Here is a 17,414-nt window from a genome sequence, read left to right as displayed (position 1 = left end):
CCATTTTACATTCATATCTTTATACATGTATTTTTGCATTATTTTAATTGCTATGATTATGAGTCATGCTGGGTTATATCACTAAGCCTAGCCAGCTTACATTTTTATTGATGGAAAAACCATACAGAGGAGCCATTAGCAGATGACGTGGAATCATAAGGATCTACTGCACCTGAGTACGACCCACTTGAAACATGGCTATATTTATCTGAGGATGAAGTGGTGGCATTGGAAAATTTTTGATTATATGTTTTATTTTGTTGGCACAACTTAATTAACGAATAATGCATACTGGTATTTATTTTGAGACTTTAAGGAATTATTTAACTTTATTTTTTTGAATCAATATTAGCATAGAATAAATATCATTATAGTATAATGGTATAATAAATGAATGATTTTAAGGTTTATTTTATTTTAAGGGTTATCAAGATTTATAAATGCTTAGTTGATCGATGTTATGTATTATGTATGTGTGATTGAGATTATGGTGGACTTTATATTGAATGTAAATATCACATGCGATTAAACTAATTAAAGAATTAAGTTAGTATATTTTGTGTATAAGTTACGAACCGAAACTCGGGTCTGAGGGTGCACACTCTGTACCTGGATTTTGGGGCATGACAATCTCCCTGCTAAAACAGTGCCAAACTTCCATTACCAACTTGCCGGAGCTAGTTTTCTCGTCGATTAGTGAGAACCGCTTGATTTGAAGGGGAGAAAGACCAATAATCTGAGAGATGGAGCTTTCAGCCATGGAGGAACAAACCAGGGCCTGAATCTGGGAGCCTAGCTCCCGAAGCCAGCAAAAAACCTTGTAAACCTTGATCAAATGGTTATAATTTGTCAGATTGGAATGAAATGTGTGCTGGACCTAATGAGTAGTTTAGATCAATTGATTGGACTTCTCTGAAAGCACTAGAGAATTTCTCATTGGTAAAGTAAATAAAATAGCTAAACTTGAAAAAAAAAAAAAAAAAAAAAAAAAGAAAAAAAAAAAAAAAAAGAAAAAGAAAAAAAAAGAGAAGGAAAATGTAGTGCATAGCTCACTGATCCCAGGGGATAGGATGCTTCCCTGCCATTGATGAATGGTACCAAACAACAGCAACTACGTAGTGAGCTGGATCGAGTCACTGAGATGTGTGGAATTGGCCAAGCCATTGAGTTGATTTGAAGAGTCTTGTCAATGTCGACTCAAGAGCAAGTCAGTCTCCCGAGCAAATTTCCTAGTTAATTGCCATCCAAGTTGTGACGCAGGGAGGGACGTGATGAGGTCAATTATAGTCTTTCTCAGGGGTTATCTACTCCAAATCCACGAAGCTCTCTGTACTCCTCATAGAGCTTACTTGAATCGACGAGGGATAAAGTAGAAATAATTTCTAACAATTTGGAAAAAAAATTTGATTGATAATAAAAAATAAAATTACAATCCTTTAAATAATGAGCTCTAACGTAGGACGGAGTTTTAGACTTGAACTCCAACTCAAACACCCTAAAAACATGACTTACTGTAAATAATAAACTTACTATTTATAGACGGCCTCCATTCCTACTAGACTTCATGGTTTTTAGCCAAAAATAGTATGTGTAAAATATAACCCTTCCATGTTAGGCACGACTTCTACAACTCAGAGGATCAAAAGTTATACAAGAACTAAAACTTACTATTTATAGTAGGAACAAAAATAAATTGGACTTTCGAACGTGTATCTGATGGAATCTCGCAAATCCGGCGTGGCCAACACAGCATAGCCAGTTTGGATGGCTAAAGGAACTTCTCCTACCCCAAAATCATATATGATATGTCGAAAAACTCATCCCGATTTGCGAGATACGACTATTTTACGGTTATGATGGTCCGGATCATTTCCGGCTCCAATCGGGCCTTCTCTGGTCCAGCGACCTGCTCCACATCAAGTTGATTCCCTAAGTTTTAGAACTATGCCATTTGGATGTTACAAGGTGGACTGTCCGAGTTAATCTACCAACTTTCTGAGTGTAAAGTTGAGAAATCATGGTTTCAAGATCCTGACTCTGACTGACTCGTCTGGTCCTGAGTCGAGTCATGATTCAATCGAGTCAGGGGGTGACTTGTTTAAGTGATCTGAAATGTGACCGAGTTCGAGTTGACTCAGACGAGTCGGCAATGCATTCCAAGCAATGTCTTCAGGGCTCATCCGGCAGAGAATCTTATTGTTGTTGATGCAGACAAAGCATCGGCAAAATTGTCTCATGCATTGGCAAAGCTGAAACCGGTTTGAGAGCTATCCGTGATATTACATTGATAGAAAAAGACAAATAAAGGAGCCCAAAAATTACGCTGGTCTATTCATCAAATGATCGATCTTCAATGTGTGGCCCACCTGATGAGTAGACTGGTCTGATTTTAAGATCAAACCATGTTTGCAGTAGACGCATCTGATAATTGGTGAATCATACATTGATAGAACCCATTCTTAATGGGCGGCATTGATCGAAATCACGGTTGAAACTCGCATGAAATGGAAGATATGAGAAATGGGTTTCTCCTATTTTGACATGTTTTCATCAGCCGTCCATTGATAAGTGTGAATCTCAACTGCCGGCCTTCCATGGACAAAGCTTGCTTACATTGTAGTGGTTGCTGATCCTTTTTCTCCATTCTCACTCTCCAATTCCCTCTAAACACCTCTCTCTCTCTCTCTCTCTCTCTCTCTCTCTCTCTCTCTCTCTCTCACACATATCATCATCATCATTCAACCATCCATTTATCATGAGGTATTTATGGAACTTTCTCCGTTTGGTGGTGGAGACACTACAAGAAAACTAGCTTTTAGCGGCGGTCAAAACCGCCGGCATAACCCAATAAAACCGCTGGCAAATCCTTTGCCTGCGGTTGGTTAACAGCCGGTAAAGCCTCAGTCGGTAAAGGCTTTACCGGCGGCCAGGACCTTTACTGACAGTTGTGCTGGACGCCGCTAAATCGTTAATTTTTGTGGCAAAAAGGGTCAAAAGCTGCCGATAAAATCCGTAGCTAAATATGACTAGGCCACAGCACAACCGTAGCCATTGGTACCGTAGCTCTTTAAAACTTTGCTACGGTTAAATTCGTAGCCTTAGAACCCATGGCCACCGATAATCTGTAGCCATTGAGAAAATCTTTCTTTAAAAAAAAAAAGGTGATCCACATGTATTAGTGTGTTTTTTTTTCTTTTTTCTTTTTTTACACAAGTCTAAGCAGCTAACATACCTTGGTTAATGTCAATGATCTCCTTGTTGCCAATGATTGCCATTGTTCCCAAGGGACTGGTTTCTTTTGTCGATATTTGGTGAGAGCTGTGTGGCAGTAAAAGGCATCAGCACCAGTATTTCGGAGTCCTTCAGCAGGTTCAGGCCCTCAATGATATTGAGGTTCACTACCTGTGAGTGGAGGTTCTCTATTTTGTCTACCAGAAGCTCTATCTTCTCACCACGGTCTAGAACCTGCACAAAGAGCTATTACAATGGGTTTACGTTGTTCTGCACATCACACAATTTAAATAATTTGGGGGCTTCAAAAGACAGGGCTGCATGGAGGACACTAATCTTGGCATTTGGGTGGCCCAAGGAAAAAGATTTTCCTAACTGCACATTGAAATATTAGAGGCAACCATCTGCACATTGAATGCTATACATACACGAACAGCATATGGATTATTCCCCCACAGTAACACATCTTTCAAGTCAACAATCTGGGAGAAAAACCACATTAAAGCAACTGCTTAATAAGCAAATATGATACATCAGCATGAGATCCATGTCATTTATCTGAAGGGCCTCACCATGTACATGTTGTGGCCCAAAATCAAGCTAATTTTGATCATCGGTGGTCTACACTTTTGAATAGTCATGGCCTAACAACCCAAACAGGCCATCCTCTAAAAGCTGGGTTGGGCAAATTAAAATTGAATAGTCATGGCCTAACAAGCCAGCCCCAAACAGTTCAAAATCCAATCCCAAATCCTACATGTGGTGCTTGTGAGGATAAACAAATGAAGTGATCAATAAAGCATTAGATTGAAGCCTGAAGCAATAAGTTTGCGGAGAAACATTGACATAGATACCTTTGGTTGACTAGAAAAAATGCATGTGCTAAAACCATGGACAGACTAGAAAAAATTGCCAAGCTTGTTTAAACCATCCACCGTTTTCATCATGTGGCCTAACTGATTATTTAACCATCCTCACTGTTATGTACATGGTAGTTATGTACATGGTAGAGCACACCTGATACATGGCTCAGATGTCCTGCACATTTTCCAGGTTAGCACGTATCTGCTTGCGGAAGTGCATGTGAAGCCAGCAAACATCCCTGACACAAGGCTTAGATGTCCTGCACGTGTAAGGTTAGCACATATCTGCTTGTAGAAGTGCAAGCGGATCTAGCAAACCTCTTTAAAATCCATGCACTCTGCATTCCTTTGGCTTCTTTAGCAAGTATCCAGAATAAGCTTAAAAATTAAACTATAGAAAATTTGAGCTTCTTATGACAAAATCAACTAACTAAACCAACCACTATCATAAAAATTCATCTATCAGCCATCATACAGTGCCATCAACAATTTCTGCTTAGGCAACTGTCTTCAAGGAATGAATCTGGACTGTCCATAGTTACAAACTTACAACCTATGGGACACCCTGAAAGAATCACACCAGTCAGATGATCCTATCCACCTGAAAAATAGCCGTCTATTTTTTTATGACCATTTCTTATCCAAGTTGTATGCCATGGATGGATGGTTAGGATGATCTGTTGAAAGTGATTCGTTAGAATCATAAGCAATCCATTATAAGGGCGCTTTTGATTTTTTAGACATGCTGTTTCCAGGCATGCCCTTGAATCATTTCTACCAAAGAGAGAAGTGGACACCAATATGAAGCTAAAGGACAGTGTCATGAGGCGAAAAAAGAACAATACCATTGTTCCACCCAGCTGCAATCAGGATCGACGCACTCAGCTCCAGCAGAAGTTGGTGAAGAGAACTTTATAACCTGATGCAGACATGTGCTTAGACATTTTTGATACATTCAACTCAAAGCTATTTTTTTCAAATAGATGTTTCCTCTACTCACAGCATGTTTAGTGCACTTATCAGATACCCCAACACTAATAAGGTTTATTTAGAGCTTTTAAATTGGGATAAGATTGCATGGACTTGAATTTGCATATCTGAAAGTATAAGAAAGTTGTTAGAATATGGCAAGAAAAACCACTAGGGCTCAACCCCATGTAAATAGCTTACTAAGAGATTAGAGGTCTTAGAATCCATGTACCTTGGAGTCTTGGATGCTGATAAGTGTATAGTTACTGGAGACACAGTTACACAGTGCCAAACATGATGGCTTTTAGTCGGATTCACGACATCCATACATTCTTTTCTAATTGGCCTGCCTTATATACTTATACATTACATTCATATATATATATATATATATATATATATATATATATATATATATATATATATATATATATATATAAGAACATGAAGGTGTCCAGAGAAAGGGGAATATATATTATGGAAAAAAAATCTATACTTCTTCCATTACCAATATACTCAATTGGCCTGCCTTATATTATACAGATCCCCAATCAGAATCACAACAAAAGCTGATAGCTGTGATCATTAGAACCATCAACTATTTTATAGTACATAAAGGAATAATGGTTGTAAATGATTCCAAGATGGAGAAATGGAAACATGAAAGGAAACAGGATGCAAAGAGACTCACCAAATCCATAGCCAAATACCAACCAAAGAAAGTAACCATTTAATATACCCTTCTTATTTGATCTGTCGAATCTGCAGTAACAGCATAAGCCCATCATAAATACAAATGGTTATTTGATTTTATCATGGTGATCCACTTGCCAAATGGATCACACCATTTCATGATTTCTGCACCAGGTGATCGCCATGATTGTTCCCGCCTTCTGCATAACAATGACAGAGTTACAATAGTACCTGTATGAAAATGAAACCAGCAAACCTAGAACCCTAGTTAGGTAAAATTTCAAAATTTCCTGAACCCTCGACACCTAATAATCTTGATTTCTCCAATTTTTCCAAAACCCTAAAAACCAAAATTTGCAAAGTTCCCGAATTTTCCACCTATCCTAACACCTAATTTCTCAAAATCCCCAAATTCCCCTTTCTAGGACAACCAACAGTTAAGAGAATCCACTGAATTCATACTATGAATGCAACCGCTTTTCATGTGCCAAAAATACGGTGGAGCCATAGAAATCCCAAGGAACCCCAACAGTATTCTCATTCAAAGAAAAGGGAGATTTACATAGTAGAGCTGGTCAAACCTGAATATGGCAGAGCCAACTCACCAAAGTAAACATGGCAGGGTGATTGGATGATTTCAAACTACAATTAGATTGGATACCCATCTGCATTCATAGATGAAGATGAAGCAGCAAAAAGAGGAATTTCTTAAATAGTAATATGTATAATTCTAGCATATGTTTATTTCTGTAAAATGAAAAAAATAAATAAATAAATAAATATTGCTAATAGAATAAGACTAACAATTTTGTTTATTGAAGAAGGATGAAAAAGAGAAGCACAAAACCATCCTTGTGTACATCCAAGCATAGCATAGGTACTCTGATTCAAGAAAATAGTTATTGTTCTTTTCATTGTGGATTGCTGAAACGTGGGCCATACAGCAAGAAACAGTCGTGTACTGCTGTGCAGGATATAATTCCTCTATTCTGCATTGGGGGCATGAGCAAGGATCGAACGCACAAGGGGATATAACAGAGCAGAGGCTTACCTAGTTGATCTTTTCATTTGAAGGACCATGAATCCAATATTCCCTCCAAACAATCGAAGACGATAGAAGACGTTCCGTCTTCCATCTTGATTACTGCAGCTACAAAGAAGCAAAACCACTCAAACAGATCTGGATTAGAAATAGCATAAGCAACCTCCACAGTCTATACATAAATGACATTTCTATTGGGCATCTAGACACATTCAAATGTAGAAACAATGCATTCTTGCATCCACCATCAACAGTCACCACAACCCAGATGCTGCCCATGTTCCAATATAGCACATTGTAAGAGATCTGGGTTGTCCATCAGACGTTTTCTTTGTTCTTTGGGATTTCAGACGTTTCATCATCTTCCCTAAAGGCAATTCAGCCCCCTCTGAGATTTCAATTAGATCATAGGATCTGAACTGTAGGATTTAAACAACATTGAGCAAAACATTCAGCTCATTAGTTAATTTACATATCCAAATAGTGCTAAATTAATCTACTAGGAAATCTCACACATCTGCAGGTTATGGTATTAACATTTGAATCTCGTTGGCAGATGGTTTCTATAGACACAGCTAATGAAAGAGCCAAAGACCAACTAAAACGGAAATCGTATCAGATTACCATTAAAAAGAGTAGACTAACAGATGCACACAAAATAAAGCCAACAGAACCTAGGGCATTGGACCTGAAGATATTGATGATAAACGGCAAATGGCGCTGAATTCGAAAGAAGTGGTAGAAGCACTTGAACTATGCTCCAAGTAATATTAACAACTTGCCAACATTCAGCCAATTAGTACATCCTTTTGTATATTTACCTAGTAAAACCATTTTCTTTCCACATCTTTATGGCTTCTAGTGATGCCCTTCTTCCAGGTTTTGTTGATTTGCAAATCGTGTGTAAGTGTTGTCATCATGTATGCCATCTAAGTGGTTAGTAGAATAAGGAGACATATCCATAGGATCCAAAGCTCCATTGCCAGAAGAAAGAGTTGTATCAGTGGTGCTAACTGATGGCTGAGATGAGTTAAAGAGCAGAATTGAGACACAAGTACCAGAACATTAGATGAGACACATTCAGTTGACAAAGAGATGGATACCGAACCTGAATCTGCTCTGGGAACCTCAGTTGGAGATCCAGGCCATTCACCAGCACTCTTCACTTTATGTTGTCTCATCCACCATACACATAGCACACATTCATGTGAAAATAGACCAATCAAATTATATAGCCCATTATATAGCCCTCAGTCTGACTTTTGACCATAGTTCAAAAGTCAAACTGACATAATCGTCCTGGCCATTTGATCGAACAGATGACTGAAAACAAAAATGGTCAACAGGGGAAAATTCCCCAGTCATTGTGAATTTATGTGTTGGTCCGCCAAAGAAGGGTCAAGTAGATGGATGATACAATGGGTTCATCCAACCATGCAATGATTTGTGCCCCATTTACAGAGAGTTGAAATGCAGGACCTCTAGCATGATTAACACAAGAACATTCTTGGTTGAGGCATTTCCTCAAACAATTAGCATGCAGATTTTCATATAAAAATAATGAAATGCTTTAGTGAAATAAAAATAGAAATTCATATTATTTTTTTACTTTCTTGATCAGTTACAAAGCTTTCATATGATTACATTAACTTCATGTAACTATCAACAGTGAAATGAAAATGATAAGGGGAAAGAAGTCTCACCAAATTAGTTCACAAGAAGAGGAAATGCAAGTTACGAATTCAACCCCACCACATCTTAATAATCGCCTCCATCACTGAAGAACATATGTCGAATCTCATCCAAAAGCCCTAAACCTAGGAGGGAGAAAGAGAGGGAAGGGAAGGGAATAGAATGCAAAAGAACTAAAACACAGAGGGGTTTAGATCTGTACCGGTTTGCAGTGAGTAAAAGGACCAGATCTGGCCAGAGGATGAGAGAGAGAGAGAGAGAGAGAGAGAGAGAGAGATCGAGCAGAGACGGAGAGGTGCAGAGAGAGAGAGTCGGCGACGGGGAAAGGAAAAGTGTCGAAAATGAGATCAGGGCATTCGCATTTTGATTTAATAGAGACCCTTTTCCGGTAGCTGGATTTGGTTCCAGCCGGCAAAGGTTTCCACCAACTGTCGGTTTTGCCCTATTTTCTTGTAGTGAGATCATACAAAACTTCTCTCCACCTGTTGCTCAGCAAATCAATTATCTCACAGACCTTCAGCAGAATGTGGACACTCTGATGAGAGAAACAGAAGCACTGAAATGCAAGCGCAAGGACATTGGAAGCAACGTTCAAGAATCTACAAGGAAAAGGCAGAAGGTGTTGCACCAAGTGGAGAATTGGCTTGTAGCTGCGGCGAATACTGAAGCTGAAGTAGATTTGATAAAATCAGAATTCGATGAGAGGAGGACGATCATGAATGGACATTGCACTGATTACTTCTCTCGTTACATGTTGGGCAAACGGGCCATTAAAAAGCTCGACGAAGTTAAGGATCTCATTGAGAAAGGGACACTTGATCGACTGTCTGCTGGCCCTTCATCACCACCACCACCAAAGGCTGCGGAGATGCCGATGATATTGATGCGTGGTCAGAGAACGTCTGAACAAACATTAAAGAAGATACAGCATTATTTACATGATGAGGAGACGGGAATCTTATGTGTGTATGGGATTGGCGGAGTGGGGAAAACAACTCTCATGAGAAGTATTAACAATCGGCTTGTAGGGAGCCACGACTTTGAAGCTGTGATTTGGGTAACTGTGTCTAAGGATGGAAATTCAGGAAGGATCCAAAAGGAAATTGGAAAGAAGCTGGGGTTGAACTTTCGGAACAATGAGACTGAAGAAGAAAAATGCATGGAATTGTTTGCAGTCTTGAAGAACATGAGGTATATGCTAATTTTCGATGATATCTGGCAAGAAATCTGTCTGGAAGAAGTCAGAATTCCAAAGCCGAACAAGCAAAAAAGATGCAAGATTGTAATAACGACTCGAATCATTCAGGTGGGTAATGTGATGGAAGCCGATGTGCAGATCAGAGTCAGCACTCTTACAAGAAAGGAGGGTTGGGATTTGTTCTGTTACAAAGCTGGAGATGTTGTCCTCTTGCCAGATATCCGAGCACTTGCTGAGGATGTCGCTGATGAATGCAGTGGTTTGCCGCTTGCAATCACAACGGTTGGAAGAGCAAAATGCGAGGAAAGGACATGAAAGAGCTGTGGATGAGTGCTTTGAGGGCGCTGCGAGGGTCCGCTCCTGAGATTGAAGGTATGGAGCCGAAAGTATTTCTATCTCTAAAACTTAGTTATGATCATTTGGAGGGCAAAAATATCAAGCACTGTTTCTTGTATTGCTCGCTCTATCCGGAAGACCATGATATTCCAGTAGATAAGCTTGTAATGTATTGGGTAATGGAAGGATTTATAGATAATGTGGATTACTTATCAGATGCATCGATTAAGGGACATCACATCATTGAAAGAATTATGGATGCAAGCCTTTTAGAGAGAAAATGTAATCAGCGTTACCAAATTCACAGCATCAAGATGCACGATTTGATTCGGGATATGGCGATATGGATCACATCAGCAAAATCAAATGAAGGGCCAAGATTTCTCGTGAGAGCCGGTGTAGGATTGAAGGAGCCACCCACTGAGAACATGTGGAAAGATAAAGAGAGGATTTCACTGATGAACAACGACATAGAGGAGCTTCCCGTCAGGCCTGATTGCCCAAAGCTGGTGACCTTATTGCTCCAGAATAATTACAGCTTAACAATCTTTCCTAATAGCTTCTTTGAACTCATGGCAAAACTAGCAGTTCTTGATCTAAGCCACACTTCCATTAAATCACTTCCAGTGTCCTTATCTTCATTGGTTAATCTGCAATCTCTCCTTTTATGTTATTGTCTAAGATTAGAAGAGCTAGAGCCAATTGGAGGGCTGAAAGAACTTCAATTTCTAAATCTCTCATGGTCTGGCATTAAGAAGCTCCCTGAAGACCTTGGAAAATTAGTTAAACTTAATCTATTGGATCTTTCACATTTACATCAGCTCAAGACAATTCCACAAAATACAATATGTAGGCTATCTGCTCTTGAGGAGTTGCATTTGTTTAGTACGTGTGGAAATTTGGCAAAGAAAGAGGTGCCAGAAGAAGAAGATGCCTGCGAAGCTATACTGGGGGAGGTGGCCACCTTGAGGCACTTGACTACCCTTGTGATCACCTTACAATCCATCGATTGCCTCGCCTATGATGTGTTCCATTGCCGATGGGCGAGCTTGAGAAAATTCCATTTTCACATTGGTACGTCTTATATGGAGACCTTAGTCTTTCCGAGCAGCGATAAGGAGGTGACAATTAATGGTTGTGACCATTTCCCTCATGGTATTAAGGCAATGCTAAAACATGTAAAACACCTGCATCTTTGGCATTGCAAAGGTCTAAAATGCATTTCTCAATTAGTGGAAGACTCGAATAGTTTAGTGGAGCTTGACATCCATGATTGCTCAGAAATGGATTTGGTTATAGGCCGGAGAGAGGTGCAAGATGTCGGTGCATTACAGAGCTTGGGATCGTTGGTTCTACGTGATTTGCCAAATCTGAAGAAGGTATTTGAAGGACAAGCACCTCGTGGAAGCTTTCAAAAACTGAGATTAATACATGTGGAATCTTGTCACAAGTTAGGAATCTCTTCTCGTCTGATATGGTTGAACATCGGCATCAATTAGAAGAGCTGCAAATACAGAAATGTGATGAAATGGAGCAAATCAATGAAGGGGATATGCTACCATACAATGCATTCCCAAGATTACACCATTTAGTGCTAATCGAATTAGCAGAATTGACTCGTGTTGCTAGTAGTGAGGATCTGGCTTTCACTTCCTTGCAAGAGTTAAGGGTCTCGTCATGCCCGAAATTGAGGAAACTGCCCTTTTTCCCTAACATAGAAAAAATCAAGGGAGAGAAACAATGGTGGGAAGGATTAGAGTGGGAAGATGAGAATAACAAGAACCTCTTTCAATCCAAGTTCTGTCCACTCTAAGCTTTGCCACAAACTCGTTTACATTTTGATAGCAACGGAGACAATGTAAGATAGTAAGTTAGCTCTTAATTAATTTTCTAATTTGGCAGTACATGTCTTACTAATATTTTTTTAATGACTTTTGGGTTATGTAAACTTTCAAACAGCGGATATATGGTCCGAGAGTATTCAATGGGAGCATCATTTTCTGTGAGCTTGGATATTTTCAGCTTTGGAGTTCTGCCTCTAGATATTGTAAGCAAGAAAGGATTCAATGTGATCTTAGATCTGGATTTCGGAGGTACCACCTCCTTGATCATGTTAGTTTCTTCTTAACTTGAATTATAAGTTTTCTCGATCCCACACTCATATTCAGCCAACTTCTTCTACGTGCCAGCACACTTATGCCAATTTCACATGTATGTCCATCAGGTGGGCTCTACCATGTGCACCTGTGGGGACAAGTTACTTTTGCAGCCCATGTGTCTTGAGCATTTGGCTCACCTAATCAGTGGAGGTAGAGGAAATGTAAACAGTGAGGTCCACCTGATGGATGGCGTGGATGTTTATGACAGATAGCAATTAGAGGTGCTTAGCTATGAACATTAACTTAAAATGATTCACTCCTTGACATGTGCATTTCAGGTAAGGTGACTATGGTGTGAGGGTATAAATCACAAGTTCGTCAATGTTGCGGATGCTTAGATAGATTCATATTGGTCTTGTGTGTTGAAGAAGATGCAGCAGATGGAGCCTTCAAGTCATTAGCCTTTGACATGGTAAAGAACAAATATATTACACCCCCACAACCTAAGAAAGCCATGTTTAGTGTGGCAAAGTCCCATCATTGAAATGAGTGAATGTTCTAACAGGGCTACAATGCACTTTACCAAGAAGTAACCATTTCAGCTCTGAATGTTGTAAGATCAACAGGGTTAGGACATGAATGCAGCGATGTTGCAAGCATGTTTTGACACCTTAACTGATACCACAACAGATTGATGAACATGAAATTCTACTTAAATATCCAATTATTTTATAGATCTTTACCCCTCTTCATTTTTGGCACTTGGGTTGCCTGATTCCTATGATTGTTTGATCATTTTGTGGTGTATGATTTGAGTTTCTTAATGGATTGCTATAATGAATGCTGAAAATTGGATGTTTGGGATTAGTTCTTCATCCTTGATCATTTCTTTCATATGCTTGAAAGGGAATCACTTGGTAGAGCAAGCAGAAACAGAAATACAGTAAATATCACTTCTATCAGTACAAATCAGGACTGCCTCGATTGCGGGCTGTACCATTGATGGTTCACTGTCCAAACATATATCCAGCAGTCCATGATGTTGCTCTAAAACATGGTGACTTGTCATGAAACTTGGGCGAATCAACTCTACTTGATGAGATTCAGGCCCAGTCACTGGAAAGCTGGCTCATATGTCTAATTCAGTCAAACACTAAATGTTTCGAGTTGGCTCATAGACTCGGTAAACTCAAACCAATGCTTCTTGTGTCACTGGAAAATGGAAATAAGGGATGGTTATTGGCAATTTGGTATGTGGCCATGACCAGCACGATGAGCGGTTCTATAGTCATTAGTTAAAATAAAATCAGAAGGCTCTTTCACATTAATATTTCCTAAGACATTTGGAACAGAGGATATTCCACTGCTTTTCTGTGATATCCTACTCAAGATTGGCAATACCAAGTCTAACAACAGTTATTCCCTCATCCATCAGAGTTTCAAAAGTTACAAATGTAGAAGGGTCTGATAGTGGACTACGTCTGACCAGAGTGAAAGCCAAAGGAGCTGCCTGGGATCTTCTTGGAAATGGGAAGATCTTGATTTTAAATTTTAAAAAAGAAATCAGAAATTAGGATCCCTCACTCTTCCAGTGGGCCACATTTAACTGTCCGTGTGTGGCCGACCTGATGAACAGACCTCTTGATTTTGCTGGCATGTCCATGATGCTGTGTTCCTAATAAAGGACCTAATGTCCCATGTGTGCCACACCTTGTGCCTGTGTTAACAGGACGATTCTCAATCTGCTGCACATGTATATAATTCGAAAAATTATCAATAACAAAAGACGGATTTACAATGTTCTCATGCTCAAACGACAAGCCATACATCGCCAAGCGTATGCAGTGGCCCATTAACCATTAATAAGAGAATAAATGACAATTCTGTAACAAATTCAAACGATCAAGCAACAAATCATGAAATTTTTTTGAACATCAAGCCCTGATATAGTTACAAATGAATGTGTAAGCCGTCACTTAAGGCTCATTCAGCATTTATCCCCTTCTAGGACCCACACATAAATTTCCGAACAATCTCGATCTTCAGATGGACATGACACAACAATTGCTCAGAAATTATTATTCTTATCATTGATTTCTTGTCAATGCTGCATCTTCCTTCATAAATATCGTCAATTAGGATTAGCCATTCAGCGAGTTGTGGACTATAGTCCTAGAAGTTGCATGGCTTGTTCTTCCAATTGACTGCAAGTAGGTCCCATGGAACGGCTCATGCTCGGAGACAACCTGAGTTACGACCATAATATTGTCACAAACATCATTGCTTTATGTTTTATTGGGTAAGCCAAGGCCAACAAAACACAACCATGGCCTTACATTGTAGCGTCTGCATCTCAATCACTTGAGCATGAGGGTGGCCAGACCATTCAAACCCTTCATCGGGGTTCAAGAGTAGAAGTAGTTACTTCATTGATAGAGAACACCTTATCATTTGAAGGCCTATCAGATCCTTCAACAGTCCTCCCCAAGAAAAATCCTGGCCGTGTAGGCTGTGGGAGAGTCATAGTTTTGCTTCTGAGCATGTCAATGACTGTGGACATGGTGGGCCTATCTGCTGCATCTTCTTGAACACACAAGAGACTGATATGGATCCATCGAAATGCCTCATTTGTTGGATGTAACTCCGATAATGAAATATCAACCAACTCCAAGACTCTGTCTTCACACCATAATTTCCATGCCTGTAGTGTCACATTTCATGGATTTCATTTTAATGTAATCTTCCTTAGCAAGAAATTCAAATGAAAAACATGTATATGATTCAAGCATGTATAGTTGTCTCCAATACATGTCAGAAAATGTGTCAATATTGATGTATGGTGAACATCCAAGCCATCCTTAAGTTGAGCCTCAGGCATTTTACATTCCCTGTCCCTAATAAAAGGCCCTTCCTCTCATCATGTGGAACACAGTGCATAAAACAAATGGACAGATAACAACCATATTTTAGCCGTCCATTTGTTTCACACGTTTTGCATTCCTGGTAACTGATCTAGCCTACTTCTGGGCCATGTATTCTGAAGGGTGGGGACCAACTTATGGACTGAGCTGATCTCACACAGATGCCATATTGGGAACGTCTGTGATGGCATGTTAGGGGAGTTGGACTATACATGCTTTTGGGATGGCAGAGTTTGTAATTCATGTTAAGGTGGAACTAACGTAAGTGAGGAGGCTCAGTGCATCTTCAGGAAGATGGTGACTGTTGTTCCTTTTTCCGCTTACAATTTCTAGCAGTATAACTCCGAAGCTAAAAACATCAGACTTCACAGAAAATAACCCTCCCATCGCATACTCTGGTGCCATGTATCCACTGTCCAAAATTCACATGATCAAAGAAAGATTAGAAGCATCTAATAATTATATATATTGCCTAAAAAGAACATAGCATACTTACTATGTGCCAACGACTCGGTTGGTATTGACCTGACTCTCATTTCCTCCAAAAATCCTAGCCATTCCGAAGTCTGATATCTTTGGGTTCATCTACTTGTCTAATAAAACATTGCTAGCTTTTAGATCCCGGTGAATGATTCTAAGCCGAGAGTCTTCATGGAGATAAAGAAGGCCCCGTGCAATTCCACCAATAATGTTTTGGCGCCGTTTCCAGTCTAACTGAATTCGCTTGCTTGGATCTGGGTAGATGGAGGAACAATGATCAATTCTACCACATCTTGAATAGATGAATAATATTATTAGACCATAATATTATTATGGTCTACGTCATGTTAAAGGAATTTTTTGCTTGTCATGGCCCATCCATCATGTTAATTTTCATGGTCTATCCACTATGGGGCCGTTGGAAAATCTGTTTCTATCATTGTACATGGTCTTGATGTCATGCATGTGCCAAGTCGGCGTGTGGGGAAATCCTGTTTCATTTTGTACATGTGAGGGCCTAGTTCAGTGGTTCATAACATTGGACTGTTGGGCTCCACCCTAGCTTGACCATGCCCCAGAAATCCCCTCGGCACGACAATTTCATCAATCAATATTTGTTCCTTTTTGCAGCTGAATGTGGATTGTTTATGTGCTTCTGTTTTTATCCATCCATTCACGGGCCACAATGGGATGTTTGGATGTTTATAAGTTAGGAGCACCTCCATCCACGATGGCGCTAACAGATTAATGGTCTCAATAACCATGTGACCCACTTGTATTCTTTTCAGTGTGTTTTAGCTTTAGTCCATGAAATTCAGAAACTGAAGGGGTGAGCAAGAGTCCTAACCGAAGAGGAAGACATCAAGACTGGTGTTGGGCATGTATTCATAGACAAGCAGCTTTTCCTCTCTCTCTATGCAGCAATACAAGAGCCTCATGAGATTCCTATGCTGTAGTTTTGCAATCAATGAAACTTCATTCTTGAACTCCTCTAGACCTTGCCCCGAACTCCTCGAAAGCCTTTTAACTGCTATTTCATTCCCATCTGATAGCACACCCTGAAATGATTTTCCATGCAAAATAAACATTCAACTAGGAAACCTATATTGTTTATTAGATGATATAAACAAGTGTCTCATGCATTAGGTTGCAATTGCATGTAAGTTTCAGACCTCTATAAATATGGGATTTTAAATACTTCATATGCTTGAAAATGAATGAGATTTCTCTCCTATCCATGATTAGTTTATCCACTCAGTATTAGTTAAGGACATTCTTTGTTTAAAGGAACGCCACTGTACAAAGTGATCAAACCAATCCCCATAACATCAACAGTTAGGTCGTCATCAAACAAACTGAAAACTGAATTCAAGTTTTTCGCTCAAGAATCGTATAATACTGCCAAATGTCATTACCTTATAAACAGGTCCAAAGCCACCTTCTCCAAGCTTATTTTCATCTGAGAAGTTATTCGTAGCAGCTTGTATTGTAACTAAGTTGATCAATGGCAGTTCTTGAGTTTGCAACAGAGCGAGCTCACTTTTTCCTTCCTCTACAACTGAAATGAGAGCATGTATTAGTAGTTTTGATTATACATTTGCATAACTGCAACCTCAACATTTCAACAAGAATGTTTTGAGGTGACTCTAGTTGACAAAGGACCATGTTTCTTCTCTGTATTTGTGCATTTGGGGGATTATTCCCTTTTCTGTCAAACTGATCCAAAATTGTTATTCTGCTCATTTTATCTAAGAGATGAAACAAGCAGGCCATCGTTTTTGTGCCGGCCTCTTTTTTTCTTCATAAAGAAATTCTGCTTTTGGGTGCATTTGGATGCTTGATTGAATTGAATTGCTGAATATTAAATCACTAAAGAGGAAATGATCAGAA

The 17,414-nt window shown here is 39.4% G+C and overlaps 2 protein-coding genes and 1 pseudogene across 2 annotated transcripts; 2 read left to right on the top strand and 1 right to left on the bottom strand.

The window, feature by feature from the left end:
* Positions 1 to 9,028: 9,028 nt before the first annotated feature.
* LOC131220214 (disease resistance protein RPS2-like) lies at positions 9,029 to 10,003 on the top strand. The gene has a single exon (XM_058215177.1). It carries the CDS (start codon positions 9,029 to 9,031, stop codon positions 10,001 to 10,003), a length of 975 nt encoding a protein of 324 aa, XP_058071160.1.
* On the top strand, positions 10,000 to 11,523 carry LOC131220213 (probable disease resistance protein At4g27220). Its single transcript, XM_058215175.1, has one exon. It carries the CDS (start codon positions 10,000 to 10,002, stop codon positions 11,521 to 11,523), a length of 1,524 nt encoding a protein of 507 aa, XP_058071158.1.
* A 2,358-nt stretch (positions 11,524 to 13,881) lies between these two features.
* On the bottom strand, positions 13,882 to 17,297 carry LOC131220212 (cysteine-rich receptor-like protein kinase 10; annotated as a pseudogene).
* Positions 17,298 to 17,414: the final 117 nt, after the last annotated feature.

This window comes from Magnolia sinica, chromosome 12, assembly GCF_029962835.1.
Source record: "Magnolia sinica isolate HGM2019 chromosome 12, MsV1, whole genome shotgun sequence".
In the NCBI taxonomy this organism is placed as follows: Eukaryota; Viridiplantae; Streptophyta; class Magnoliopsida; order Magnoliales; family Magnoliaceae; genus Magnolia; species Magnolia sinica.
This window is presented reverse-complemented; position numbering and strand designations above follow the sequence as displayed.

Bases quoted from the DNA above. Each gene is read 5' to 3' on its own strand.
- LOC131220213 (XM_058215175.1), top strand. From the start codon at position 10,000: ATGAAAGAGCTGTGGATGAGTGCTTTGAGGGCGCTGCGAGGGTCCGCT.
- LOC131220214 (XM_058215177.1), top strand. From the start codon at position 9,029: ATGAGAGAAACAGAAGCACTGAAATGCAAGCGCAAGGACATTGGAAGC.